This window comes from Ahaetulla prasina, chromosome 5 (genome assembly GCF_028640845.1).
Source record: "Ahaetulla prasina isolate Xishuangbanna chromosome 5, ASM2864084v1, whole genome shotgun sequence".
NCBI classification, from domain to species: Eukaryota; Metazoa; Chordata; class Lepidosauria; order Squamata; family Colubridae; genus Ahaetulla; species Ahaetulla prasina.
Window position 1 is genome coordinate 12,356,960 of NC_080543.1, and position 14,936 is coordinate 12,371,895.

At 44.9% G+C, this 14,936-nt stretch overlaps 1 protein-coding gene across 2 annotated transcripts in view; it reads left to right on the top strand.

Moving 5' to 3' along the window:
• Nucleotides 1–422: 422 nt before the first annotated feature.
• The window catches only part of TYR (tyrosinase), a 99,675-nt gene continuing 85,161 nt past the window's right edge, over nucleotides 423–14,936 (top strand). Inside the window, exon 1 of one of the 2 annotated variants that reach the window (XM_058186087.1) lies at nucleotides 423–1,471. In XM_058186087.1, the coding sequence (XP_058042070.1) occupies nucleotides 653–1,471 (819 nt within the window). In that variant the 5' untranslated portion in view covers nucleotides 423–652. The remainder of the gene's footprint in view (nucleotides 1,472–14,936) is intronic. The other variant, XM_058186086.1, reaches the window with a different exon arrangement.

The following is a 14,936-nucleotide window of genomic DNA, read 5'->3' on the forward strand; positions in this document are numbered from 1 at the left end:
CGTTTGCTTTAGCTGCTCTTGTCTTCTGGCAGCTCTGTGCATGTGTGCACTAGGAACAGGCTCCTCCTGTTCCTCTGCCTCTCTGCTGTGTTCCTCTGGGGGCTCTAGAGTCCGTGCATCACTCCCAGATGGCCCTGGCCCCATCTATGCCTCTGAAACAGAGCCCTCATCCGGGCCTTCCCCAGATTCCAGGACTGGCCCATTTTCCTCCCCAGCCTCCTCACTGTCTACTTCGCTGCTAGCTCCACAGGCTGCTGGCGGACCACAACACACCCCATCCACTATCAGTCCATTGTTCCTCCTCATCCATCTGCCCAGGAACCTGGTGATCCGAGTAGCTTGGTGTGAGAAAGCACTACAATCCAGCCTGTCAGAAGTCATGTGCTAGGCAGAAGATGAGGTTCAAAAAAAAAAAGTCTATGTATAACCGGAGTAGAAAGTAAGTGAATGTTTCTTGGATGGAGCCCAGAGCATGTGATAATCAGATTACCGAAGTGTGCGTGCATGGGTCAAGAGGGGGAAGTGAATGAAGTAGCAGGAAGAAATATGCAAGAAGAATTTCTTAGCCAGTGAGACGGATAAAATCTTTGCTTGCCGGGAGTTAAGTGAATGACCAGCCAGGACGCTTAGATTTTTGTGTGTCTAAAAGGCAATGTCACTTTTTTCTATAAGCATAATTTTGGGGATGCTGCCCCTTGGGTCCAGCCAGTTCCCTCGGGCGTGTGCTAACTCGGACAACTTGCTGAGGAAGGAGTGTTGTCCAACGTGGCCCGGAGATGGTACTCCTTGTGGAGAGCTTTCAGGCAGGGGTTCTTGTAGAGGGAGTCTTCTTTCGGTTGCTCCTCTTGGTCCTCAGTTCCCGTTCACTGGGGTGGATGACCGAGAGGACTGGCCAGCGGTGTTTTACAATAGGACTTGCAGGTGCTCAAGCAACTTTATGGGATACAACTGTGGCGATTGCAGATTCAGCTTTGGAGGACCCAACTGCACGGAAAGAAAACTGCAGGTCAGGAAAGACATCTTCAAGCTCAATGCCGGAGAGAACTACCAGTTCCTTGCCTATCTCAATTTGGCGAAATATACCACCAGCCGGGATTTCGTCATTGCCACTGGCACATATGCCCAAATGAACAACGGCACCACACCAATGTTCCGAGACATCAGCGTCTATGACCTTTTTGTCTGGATGCACTATTATGCGTCTCGAGACACGCTCCTCGGAGGCGCCAACATCTGGAGGGATATTGACTTTGCACACGAAGCTCCGGGTTTCCTTCCTTGGCACCGGCTGTTTTTGCTTCTGTGGGAACGTGAGATCCAGAAGATTACTGGGAATGAAGATTTCACCATACCTTACTGGGATTGGAGAGATGCTGAAAGCTGCGACATCTGTACAGATGAGTACATGGGAAGCAGACATCCCAGTCAACCAAACCTATTGAACCCAGGGTCCTTCTTCTCTTCATGGCAAGTATGTACAGGCATGAGGTGGGGGGGAGAGAGAGGAATTTGGCTTACATACACATACACATACACACACATCTATCTACCTACCTATCTATCTATCTATCTATCTATCTATCTATCTATCTATCTATCTATCTATCTATCTATCTATCAATCAATCAATCATCTATCTATCTATCATCTATCTCTCCTCTATCTATCTATCTATCTATCTATCTATCTATCTATCTATCTATCTATCTATCATCTATATCTATCTATCTATCTATCTATCTATCTATCTATCTATCTATCTATCTATCTATCTCTCTATCTCTCTCTCTCTCTCTCTCTATCATCTATCTATCATCTATCTATCTATCTATCTATCTATCTATCTATCTATCTATCTATCTATCTATCTATCTATCTATCTATCTATCTATCTCTATCATCTATCTATCTCATCTATCATCTATCTATCTATCTGTAATTTATTATTATCCTTCTCATCTTTCCTATTACCTATTTCTTTAGCATCCTATGACTATAACTTTGAAGTTTGTATTTTATCATTTATGTTGATTGCTTTTATTTAACATCTTATATACATATGGATATATATAATATACATATGGATATGCAGTAAGTAAATTACGTGTAGTCCTCAACTTACAACCCCAACTGAGCCCAAAATTTCTCTTTCTAAGTGAGACATTTGTTCAGTGAGTTTTGCCCCATTTTACAACCTTTCTTGCCACACTTGTTAAGTGAATCACTGCAGCTGTTGAGCTAGTAACCCGGTTGTTAAGTGAATCTGGCTTCCCCATTGACTTTGCTTGTCAGAAAGTCACAGAAGGTGAACGCGGGACACTGCAACCGTCATAAATATGAGTCAGTTGCCAAATGAATTTTGAGCACGTGACCGCAGGGAAGCTGCAACAGTTTTGTGAAAATTGGTGATAAATTGTGTTTTTTCAGGGCTATCGTAGCTTTAAGTGGCCAGTTAAGCAAACTGTTGTAAGTCAGGGACTCCCTGTATTCAAGCAACATTAAAAATTGTTCCACAAACTCCTGAGCTGACATTTTCTCCTCAAAGGTGGAAAATATACATTGACTATTATTAGACTACAGGGTCCTGACTGAATCTTTACTGACGCGGCATAGTCTTTAAATCAGTGGTTCTCAACCTTTATAGTGCTGCGACCCCTTTAATACAATTCCCCATGATGTGGCGACCCCAACCGTAAAATTATTTTTTTTTTAGGCAGCGATCTCAGCGCGCCTCAGCAGCCGCAGAAGGGGAAAAAAAGCGGCAAATTGTTTTTTTGAATTTATTGCCCCTGAAGCCGTATTGGCTAGCGATCTGAACTGCTTGCGATTGCCTTGAGAACGGAGGCATTAAAGCGGAGACTCCTCCCCTATTATCGTGCCTGAAGCCAGATTAGGCTAGCGATTGGGAGTGATTGCAGCTGGCTTGAGAGGGAGACATCAGAGCAGATTTCTCTCTATTTTAATTCATCGTGCCTGAAGCCGAATTCGGCTAGCGATTTGAAGAGCCTGCAGCTGGCTTGTGGAGTCAACCATTGGAGCGCGATTCTTCGACTCGCAAGTATACTTCCCATATTTCCGATGGTCTTAGGCGACCCCTGGCAAATCATCATTCGACCCCCAATGGGGTCGCGACCCACAGGTTGAGAACCACTGCTTTAAATGGTGGATATTTTGGGGTTATTATATTCAGGCTGCTAATTAACAATCTACCCATGCCACCTTTAGGTCTGCCTCTATCTTCCCCTGCTATAGCATTTAGAGAGTAAGCTATATATCCATTTAATAGCCGAGCTGTTGGAAGCTACGTTTCTTGCAACAAAATAATGTCAAACGTAATTATGAAACTCTAAGGAAAGGAAGAATTTTGCATGATATATATGTAGTCTCAGATTTACAATCATTCGTTTAGTGACTGTTCAAAGTTGAAAAAAAGTGACCTAGGACTATTTTTCATACTTACGACCGCTGCAGTATCTCTGTGGTCATGTGATCAAAATTCAGGCGCTTGGCAACTGAATTCGTATTTATGACCGTGATTCCCCTTTTGTGACCTTCTGAGAAGCAAAAATAAAGGGGAAGCCAGGTTCCCTTAACAAGTGTGTTACTAACTTAACTATTGTGGCCTGTCGGCCATCGGCCCCTCCAGCAGCTGAATCAGAGGAGGAGGAGGAAGAGGAGGAGGATGCGTGGGAGTCAGGGTCAGCATCAAGGCAACCTGGGAGCTCCGAGGCGGATGGGAGTGGGAATGGAACTGGCAGAGAGAAAGACAGAGGCAGAGCCTGGACCATCTGTCAACCCTCAGATGGAGAGTCAACAGCCCCCAGGTCTGGAGGTGACTGATGAGGAAGAGGAGGAACAGCTGGGTCTGGTGCCTGACGTGCAGATGCTCAGAAGGCAGAGGAGAGGAGAGCAGTGGAAATCTATGGGCCGATCCTTGGGACTGAAGAGCCACCTCTGCTAGCGAAACCCCACCTGGAGATAAAAGGCAGGGCGGAGATGAATAGATGTGGCAGACAACTATTCATCTCCCTGCCGGATGGACTCGTTAGCCTGTGGCGAGAAAGAAACTTTTCGCCAGGGCTGCTGACGCTCCTAATAAAGGAATCTTTGAGTTCACTTCAGAAGGCTTGTCATGTTTGGGGAGCTGGGTCAGAACATTAAGAACTGCAATGATTCCCTTAACAACGATGGCCAGAAAGGTTGTAAATACAGCAAAATTCATTTAACAACTGTCTCGCTTAGCAACAGAAATGTTGGGGTTAATTACAGTTGTAAGTCAACAACTACCTGCATGCAGGAATTGAAAATCTATAATAGTTCGCTAAGGCAGAGCATTCCTGATATGAAATTAGCAGTGAGATGTGTGGTTTCTAGGACTGTCAAGCATGTGGAAATGGCATCTGATAAGAACTATGGTTTGGTTAAATCCAGTGATGGGAGTCAAATAATTTAACAACCAGTTCTCTGCCCTAATGACCAGCTGGGTAAGTGTGGCTCGGTAGTCATGTGACCATGTGGGCGTGGCCAACTCAACATCACTTACATCGATGGGCGCTTCGCCTTAGCTGTTACAATGTAATAAGGGTTAACCAGAGAGGCAGTTTCTGTAAGCAGGGCAATAAAGATTAGGCTAGAAACAACATCAGAATGTTTCCTTCCTGCCTGCCTTACAGGATTAGCCCTGTAAAGTGGGAAAAAACAAAATAAGATTTCTTCCAACAACTGGTTCTCCAAACTTCTTAGAAAGTTAACAACCGGTTCTCCCAAATAGGTGAGAACTGGCTGAATCCCACCACTGGTTAAATCCCATACTGTCTCCAGTTCTGGGCTCCGTGGCTTAAAAAAGATTCAGAGAAATTGGAACTGTTTCAGAGAAGGACCAAAGTGGTGACCAGAGAGTTAGAAACTCATCCCTGTTGCAGGAATTGAGTAAGCCTAGTTTAATAAATGGTGCTGGAGAAGACTCCTGCAAGTCCCTTGGACTGCAAGGCGAACAAACAAGTCAGTCCTAGAGGAGATCAACCCTGACTGCTCTTTAGAAGGCCAGATCCTGAAAATGAAACTCAAATACTTTGACCACCTAATAAGAAGGAAGGACTCACTGGAGAAGAGCCTAATGCTGGGAACAATTGAGGGCAAAAGAAGAAGGGGACGACAGAGAACGAGGTGGCTGGATGGAGTCACTGAAGCAGTAGACATGAGCTTAAATGGACTCCAGAGAATGGTAGAGGACAGGAAGGTCTGGAGAAACATTGTCCATGGGTAGTGATGGGTCGGACACGCCTTAACAACTAACAACACAACAAGTTTAATAAAAAAAAGGACTGGGGTGACATGATAGAAACGTTCCAATATGTGAGGGGCTGCCACAAAGAAGAGGGAGTCAAGTATTCTCCAAAGCACTTGAGGGCAGGACAAGAAACAATGGATAGAAACTAATCCAGGAGAGAAACAACCTAGATATAAGGAGACATTTCCTGACAGTGAGAACAAGTTGTGGGTGTACCATCACTGGAGGTTTTTAAGAAGAGATTGAACAACCATTTGTCTGGAATGGTATAAACCAGGAGTGTCAAACTCAAGGCCTAGGGGCCAGATCTGGCCAGCGGGTGCTTAGATCTGGTCCAAGGGCCACCCTGGAAACAGCAATAGACCTGCCCGCAGTGCCTCCACAGGCGACACCAACACAAGTGGGTGTTGAGCTGGCCAGGCCCATCCCGGCCCCTCAAGGTCAAACAGAACCCTGATGCAGCCCTCAATGAAATCGGGTTTGACACCCCTGGTATAGGGTCTCCAGGTTGAGCAGGGGGTTGGACTAGAAGACCTCCACGGTCCCTCCCAACTCTGTTATTTTGTTATTTCTGTGAAGAGAAGTTGAAGGAGCTGAGTAGGTTTAGCCTTCAGGAAGAATGATTGTGGGAGAAGATGAAAGCATTTTTCAAGTATCTGAAATGGTGCCACATGGAAGAGCTGTTGTTGTTTTTTCTTTCTTATCCCTAAGTGGAAAACACCAGTTTCAATTATAGAAAGGCAGTTTCTACCTGATTGTTAGAAAACATCCTAGCGGTAGGAATAATCCAGCGGTAGAGCCAATTTTTTTTTGCCGCAAGCCATCACCCTGCTAATTCCCACAACACTGTCAAGCTATTTATTAAGACTGTGTTACTATTCTTCTCATCCTTCCTATTACCTATCTCTTTTTCTACTTACGACTATAACCTTGTTGCTTGTATCTTTATGATTTATATTTTTTATTTAGTTTCCTAGTATGATTTGATTGCTTATTTAGTATCCTATGACTATCATAAAGTGCTGCATCTTATGATTCTTGATGAATGTAGTTTTTATGTACACTGAGAGCATATGCACCAAAGACAAATTCCTCGTGTGTCCAATCACAATTGGCCAATAAAGAATTCTGTCCTGTCCTGTCCTGTCCTGTCCTGTCCTGTCCTATCCTATCCTATCCTATCCTATCCTATCCTATCCTATCCTATCCTATCCTATCCTATCCTATCTTATCCTTGTATATTATCCTATTCTTTATTATCCTGTTCTTGTAATATTTTACAAGAAGAGTTCTCCACTCCTCTGAATACAACAAAATACCTTATGCCACCAGACTTGGAATCCTAGGCTTAGAAAATTTAGAACTATGCCGCCTTCGAAATGATCTGAGTTTAACTCATAAAATCATCTATTGCAATGTCCTTCCTGTTGAAGACTACTTCAGCTTCAATTGCAACAATACATGAGCACACAATAGATTTAAGCTTAATGTTAACCGCTCCAATCTTGATTGCAGAAAATATGACTTCAGTAACCGAGTTGTTAATGCTTGGAATAAACTACCTGACTCTGTGGTCTCTTCCCAAAATCCCCAAAGTTTCAACCAAAAACTAACTACAATTGACCTCACCCCATTTCTAAGAGGTCTGTAAGGGATGTGCATAAGAGCACAAAAGTGCCTACCGTTCCTGTCCTATTGTTTCCTTTCGTTATATCCAATTAATACAGTTATTACATACTCATACTTATATATATGCTTATATATTGTATAGTAACTTCATGCTTACTGTATGCTTATATATACTGTGTGACAAAATAAATAAATAAATAAATCCTATCCTATCCTATCCTATCCTATCCTATCCTATCCTGTCCTGTCCTGTCCTGTCCTGTATTTTTTCTGCATTCTATCCTATCTTACTCTGTATTTTTTCTGAATTCAATTCAATTCAATTCTATTCTATTCTATTCTATTCTATTCTATTCTATTCTATTCTGTATTTTTCTGCATTCTATTCTATATTTTTTCTGCATTCTGTTCTATTCTATTCTATTCTATTCTATTCTATTCTATTCTATTCTATTCTATTTTTTTCTGCATTCTATTCTACTCTACTCTACTCTAGTCTACGCTAATCTATTCTACTCTACTCTGTCTAAACAGCTTTATCCTTGACTTGATAATGCCTATGCTAAGCGGAGACTGAAAGTCAGTAGCCATCTATCTTGGCTGCTTCCATTTGAATCCCTGCATTGAATAGGGCTTGGATATGGTGTTCTTTTACCTGTGTGCATTTGCAGAACAACAGCTGCTCTAGCTTTAGTGCGATAACGTTCCATATTACAGGTAGTCCTTGACTTACAGCCATTCATTTAATGACCACTCAGTTACAATGCAACTCAAAAAAGTGGCTTATGACCGTTTTTCACACTTATGGCTTTTGCAGAATTCCCATGGTCATGTGATCAAAATTCAGACACTTGGCAACAGGTTTCTATTTATGATGGTTGCAGTGTCCTAGAGTCTTGTGGTCCCCTTTTGTGACCTTCTGACAAGCAGAATTGGTGGACCCCAGATTCACTCAACAAGCACGTTACTAATTTTATAATTGCAGCGATTCACTTAACAAACGTGGCAAGAAAGGTCATAAAATGGGGCAAAGCTCACTTAACAACTGTTTCACTTAGCAACAGAAATTTGGGGCTCAGTTGTGGTTGTGGTTGCTCAATTGGGATTTCTTGCACTCAAAACGTAGCAGAGCACGGTTGCTTTAGCCTACCATATTTTTCAGAGTATAAGACACATTTTTTTCCCCCTAAAAGAGGGGGAAAATTTGGGTGCGTCTTATACACCGAATGTAGCCCCACCCACCCACCATCCCCCACCCTATGGCCTCTGCCTCCCAGCTATTTGCCTCCTTGCAGCAAACAGCAAACAGCCCATTTCAGTTTTAGCTTCAGCACAGCCTGATTAGCACAAGCTGCTGATTGTCAGTTGGATCGGCCTCCCAACGATCAGCTGTTTAACATATAACATAACATAACATCAGAGTTGGAAGGGACCTTGGAGGCCTTCTAGTCCAACCCCCTGCCCAGGCAGGAAACCCTATACCATCTCAGTCAGATGGTTATCCAACATTTTCTTAAAAATTTCCAGTGTTGGAGCATTCACAACTTCTGCAGGCAAGTCATTCCACTTATTAATTGTTCTAACTGTCAGGAAATTTCTCCTCAGTTCTAAGTTGCTTCTTTCCTTGATCAGTTTCCACCCATTGCTTCTTGTTCTACCCTCAGGTGCTTTGGAGAACAGCCCGACTCCCTCTTCTTTGTGGCAGCCCCTAAGATATTGGAACACAGCTATCATGTCTCCCCTAGTCCTTCTTTTTGTTAAACTAGACATACCCAGTTCCTGCAACCGTTCTTCATATGTTTTATCCTCCAGTCCCCTAATCATCTTTGTTGCTCTTCTCTGCACTCTTTCTAGAGTCTCAACATCTTTTTTACATCGTGGCGACCAAAACTGGATGCAATATTCCAAGTGTGGCCTTACCAAGGCATTATAAAGTGGCACTAACACTTCATGTGATCTTGATTCTATCCCTCTGTTTATGCAGCCCAGAACTGTGTTGGCTTTTTTAACAGCTGCTGCACACTGCTGGCTCATATCTAAATGGTAATCCACTAGGACTCCAAGATCCCTCTCACAGGTACTACTATTGAGCAAGGTACCACATATACGGTACTGGTGCATTTTGTTTTCTTGGCCTAAATGTAGAACCTTACTTTTTTCACTGTTGAATTTCATTTTGTTAGATAGCGCCCAATGTTCAAGTCTGTCAAGATCTTTCTGTAACTTGAGCCTATCTTCTGGAGTGTTGGCTATTCCTGCCAGCTTGGTGTCATCTGCAAATTTGATGAGTTCCCCATCTATCCCCTCGTCCAAGTCATTGATGAAGTTTCAGGCTGCAGGGATTGCCATTGCCTATTGCCGCCTTTTTGACCTCTGCTGTTTGCTTTTTGCTGCAAGGAGGCAAATTACTGGCAGACAGAGGCAGTTTTTTTTTTCTTGTGCTAATCAGGCTGTGCCAAAAATGAAAATGAAACTGAAGAAACAGGCTGTTTGCTGCAAGGAGGCAAATTGCTGGGAGGCAGTTTTTTTTTTTCTCGTGCTAAGCAGGCTGTTCTGAAAATGAAACTGAAACTGAAACAGACAGTTTGCTGCAAGGAGGCAAATTGCTGGGAGGCAGAGGCAGATTTTTTTTTCTTGTTTTCCTCCCCCAAAAAGATAGGGGTATCTTATACTCCAGAGAGTCTTATACTCTGAAAAATACGGTACTTTTAGGCTAGAAAGCTATGAAGAATCTAGGCTTATCTTGCATATTGCTACGATCATATCGTGTGAAATGAAGATGACTTATGCCGGCCCTGCGATGTGTCTATTCTCATTGTCAATAGCTCCCTGAAGTCTCAAGCTTAGAAATATTGATGAGTCTTGCCATTTGAAATGCTTTTAGCTGACATCCCAAGGGAGAGTCTGCCTTCCAGCCATAGTGCTTACAATGACTTACAACACATTGGAAACGCAGTGCACTATTTTGGTTTTTTTTTAAAAAGGGTGATCGGGATGCAAGCACCGTACATCAACCGCCAGAACACTGGAAAGATGAATGCTGCAGCAAAGTCAGTTTGACCAATCAGATGATTAGAATTAGATTAGAAGTTGTGAATGCTCCAACACTGGAAATTTTTAAGAAAATGTTGGATAACCATCTGTCTGAGATGGTGTAGGGTTTCCTGCCTGGGCATGGGGATGGACTAGAAGGCCTCCAAGGTCCCTTCCAACTCTGTTGTTGTTATATTGTTATTATCTTAAACCCCACTAGGTCAGTGATGGCTAACCTTTTCCGTACTGAATGCCCAAAGTGTGCATATGTGCACTCATAAACCCCCAAAATGCAATGCGTGCACAGCCCCCTGTGCATGTGTACACTGCCCCTTACATGTGCCCCACTCCAGCACACATGCATGTGCAGCCTCCCACATGCACGCCGCCCACTGTGCATGTGCAGCAGAGACCCGAAGACCAGCTGGCCGGCAGAAGGCACGCGCGCATGTGTGGCAGAGCTGAACTGGGGAGAAGGCTCATGTGCCCACGGAGAGGGTGCTGCATGCCATTTCTGGCACGTGTGTCATAGGTTCGCCATCATGGGTCTAGGTCATCTGGGCTCTCTGAAAACTGTAGAGTTCCATAAATGCTTTTTTCCCCAAGAGACAGCTGGGCTTTCCTCGAAAATGTTTCACTTCCCCTCCAAGAAGCTTCTTCAGTTCAGAAGATTGGCAGAACCAATCCACGAACACCAACTGGCCATCCGAAGGCATGGCGAAAATTCGTTAATTTTGCAAGTTGGGTGAATGGACCATCTGTCATGTTCCACCCCCACTCTGATGAACGAGTCAAGGAAGTCTGTAACAAACTTGGCAACGAAGCCTCTGCAGCTTGCCAAGTGCCTTCGAGGCTTATCAGGGCAGGCAGGAATCCAAGTTGTGACTTCAGTGATGGGGTCTGATATCAGAAACTAGATAAGACTTTGCTTGACTCAAGGTTGGAATGCCAAAAGCAGGTCCTTTATATAGGCTGTATGGTGTGGCTCCATGACTCAGCATTTATCCAGGCCTTCCCCACCCTTCCTTCTGCTGGCGTCGCTTCTCAGATCTCCAGAAGTGAGGGACCACCCACTCTGAATTGTCTTCAGCTGGATCTGCTGTCAGCGTCTGGGAAAGGAAAGGGTCAGAGGGAGTAGGCCCGGGTAATTCCACCACCTGGCTGGCTTCCTGCTCTGAAGGCTGAGCCAAAGGAACACACGCTGTATGAGTGAGGTTTATTGGGCTTCTCCTTTCAGTCCTTGAATCCTCTCCGGGCATGGGGCCAGGGCCGGGGCTGGAGTCATGACAGGCCATTTATCTTCATTATCAGACTTGGAGTCTGATAAAAGGCCCGGTTGGAGACGGGAGGGGCCCGGCTGAGGAGAGGAGGGAGGATGAGTCACAACACCATCCTAAACCAAGCCAAGTCCAAAAATGCCAGAGAATTTCTAGAAGCCTGGCGCTCTGACAAATCAACCATCAATAGACACATAGATGTTAACAACTTCTATACACTATGCAAAAGAGGCAATCAAACAGCCAAAAAAAAAAGAAGGAACAAAAAGTCCCAGCCACCACTCCACTGGCATTCAACACCCAGATGAGCTTGGTTTAATTCCAAGATTAACATCAGACCACCAATCAAGTAAACAATACCCCAATCAAGAAACTGCCAAAGAAGCCAACAGCAAACAGCCCAACCAGAGAATCTCTAAGGCTGCCCCCACCCACCCAGTCAGGCAAGTCACCAGAATATAAACTGACAGCAAACAGCACTCCTTACTAAGATTGATGACGTTACCTAGTTACGGTAATGACACTTCCGCAAGAAAACCATTAAGCTCAGAGACCACCAAGGATCCCAAAGCAAAAAAAAAAAAATGTCGAATGGCTTTTTAAAGTTCTCATAAGCACCTGCTTAGATCATTAGTGATAATATTGATAAAGGAAAATATATATTAACAGATTTACAGAGTTGGAAGGGACCTCATAGGTCATTCAGTCCAACCCCCCGGCTGAAGCAGGAGACCCTACACCATTTCTGACAAATGGCAGTCCAATCTTTTCTTGAAAGTCTCAAGTGATGAAGCTCCCACAACCTCCGAAGGCAACTCCTGTTCCATGAGTTGATTGTTCTCACTGTCAGAAAGTTCCTCTTCATTTCTAGATTGAATCGCTCCTTGGTCAGTTTCCATCCATTGTTCCTTGTCTGGCCTTCAGGTGCTTTGGAAAACAGCTTGACCCCCTCCTCTCTGTGGAAGCCCCTCAAATATTGAAAGACTGCTATCATGTCTCCCCTGATCCTTCTCTTCACTAGACTAGCCATGGCCAGTTCCCGTAACCGTTCTTCATAAGTTTTATTCTCCAGTCCCCTAATCATCCTGGTTGCTCTTCTCTGCACTCTTTCTAGAGTCTCAACATCTTTTTTATAGTGTGGTGTCAAAACTGTATGCAGTACTCTAGGTGTGGTCTTACTAAGGCTTTATAGAGTGGTATTAGTACCTCACTTGATCTTGATTATATCCCTCTCTTAATGCAATTTAGGATTGTGATGGCTTTTTTAGCTGCTGCTGCACACTGTTGGCTCACATTTAGCTCATATGTGGTTCAGGGTTGAAATGAAGGTCCTTGGTGTTCTCTGAGCTTGGTTATTTTCTTGCAGACATTTCATGACCAAACTAGGTAACATCATCAGTACTGGTAGGGAGTGGGATTTGATCTTAGTTTATATTCTAGTGGCTTGCCCTGTCAGTGTACCTGTCAAACCTTCCCCCCACCCACCAGCAATCAGCACCCAGGTGAGCAGAGATTAACACTAAGATTAACACCAGACCAACAATCGGGAAATAAGCAATATCCCAATCACACAACAGCTAAAACAGCCTAACAGTAAACAGCCAAACCAAAGAACCTGTAAGACCACTTATTTATTTATTTATTATTTAAATTTCTATACCGCCCTTCTCCCAAAGGACTCAGGGCGGTTCACAGCCAGATAAAAATACACAATAATATTACAATATAAATACAATTAAAATACAATTAAAAAACTTATTCAATTGGCCGAGATTAAAATTTAGGATAAATAATAAAAAACCCATTAAAAACCCATAAATTTAAAAAACTAACCCAGTCCTGCGCAGATGAATAAGTGAGTTTTAAGCTCGCGACGAAAGGTTCGGAGGTCCGGAAGTTGACGGAGTCCTGGGGGGAGTTTGTTCCAGAGGGCGGGAGCCCCCACAGAGAAGGCCGTTCCCCTGGGCGTCGCCAGACGACACTGTCGCGCCGACGGCACCCTGAGGAGTCCAGTGTTGGACTTCTACCAACACTGACAGGATAAGCCATTAGGACCATGATGGTGTTGTGTCTCGTTCGCTTTCCCTGCAGCCGGGCCCCTCTTATCTCCTTCTGGACGCTGAGGGATGTCCTGGCATGCCTCCAGGCCCCAGCCCTGGCACCATGCCCAGACAGGCCGAGGAAGAAGAAGTGCTTCCAGCCCCCAGCCCTGGCTCCATGCCCAGGCAAACGGAGCAACTAGACCCCTCCCCCTCCCCCACAGCATGTGAGCCTGAGGAATGTGAATTGCCAACAGCTAGAGCCTGAAGAGATCCTCGCTTCAGGAGAATTGATAGGCGACGTCAGCAAAAGAAAGGGAGGGGCAGGCCTGGATAAGTGCTGAGTCATGGAGCCACACCCCATGGCCTACATAAAGGATCTGCTTTCTGGCATTCTCTGAGTCAGGCAAAGTCTACCTTATATTGCTGAAGTCACTCCCTGGTCTCCTGCCTGCTTTGAGAACTTTGCTAGGACTTTGGCAGAGCTGCAGAGGCACGCCTAATTCGGATTTCCCTGACCCAGCCATCAGCGGAGGAGTGGGACACGACAGATGGTGAACCTATGGCACGCATGCCAGGGGTGGCATGCAGCGCCCTCTGTGTGGTCATGTGAGCCATCACCCCAGTTCAGTTCCGCCACGCATGCAGTTCAGTTCCTCCCACTGGCCAGCTGGTCTTTGGGTCTCTGTCGTGCATGCGCAGGGGCGGGGCATGTGCAGGGGGTGCATACACATGTGTGGGGGCAGGGCAAGTGCAGGGGTGTGTGTACATGTGTGGGGGGCAGGGGGCATGTGCAGGGGCTGCGCACGCATTGCATTTTGGGGGTTCAGGCACGCTTTGGGCACTCAGTCCGGAAAAGGTTAGCCATCACTGCACTAGGATATAAACTGAGAGCAAAGCCCACTCCTTACTAGGACTGATGATGTTACCTAGTCAGGTGATGAAACGTCTGCAAGAAAACAAGCAAACTCAGAGAACCCCTAAGGATCCCTTCATTTAAACCCTGAGCTATAAATATTCTCCTTTATTGGTGTCTCCATCATCTCCTGTCAGAGCTGGTCATATTGTGTCCCAAAATAATTTGCACACTCTCTTACCTTGGAACAACTCAACATTCAGACAGACTTCTGACCTAGGCTTCCTGAGTCATTAAAACACACGAGCAGTCCCAAAAACCTCTTTTATTGCAACAGCTGTGAAATACGTTGATTCACAACTGAGTCCCAATTAGTTGCAAAAAGTCCTTCAGGAGAAGTCCTTTGAGATAATCACCAACCTTTATCTCCCTTGACACGCTGCCAAAGACCTACTTGGCAAAGCCACATGGAGTCCAGAGTCAAACAGAGATGCCGACTGGGTACAGAATTAACAATGTTGCTTTCCTGCAAAGGGCCCACGTGCCTTTGCTTCTCTTTTAAGCTTTATGGGAGGGGCCATGCCTTACTCCCGAGTCGTCCCTTTTGTTTTAACTGTTCGTGCCTTCTGGCAGCTCTTCGCATATGTGTATTAAGAACAGGCTCCTCCTGTTCCTCTGCCTCTCTGCTGTTCGAAGCTGGAGGCTCCGAGTCTGTGCATCAATCCCAGATGTCCCTGGCCCCCTCTCTGCCTCTGATGCAGAGCTCTCATCCGGGCCTTCCCCAGACTCCAGGACTGGCCCATGTTCCTCCA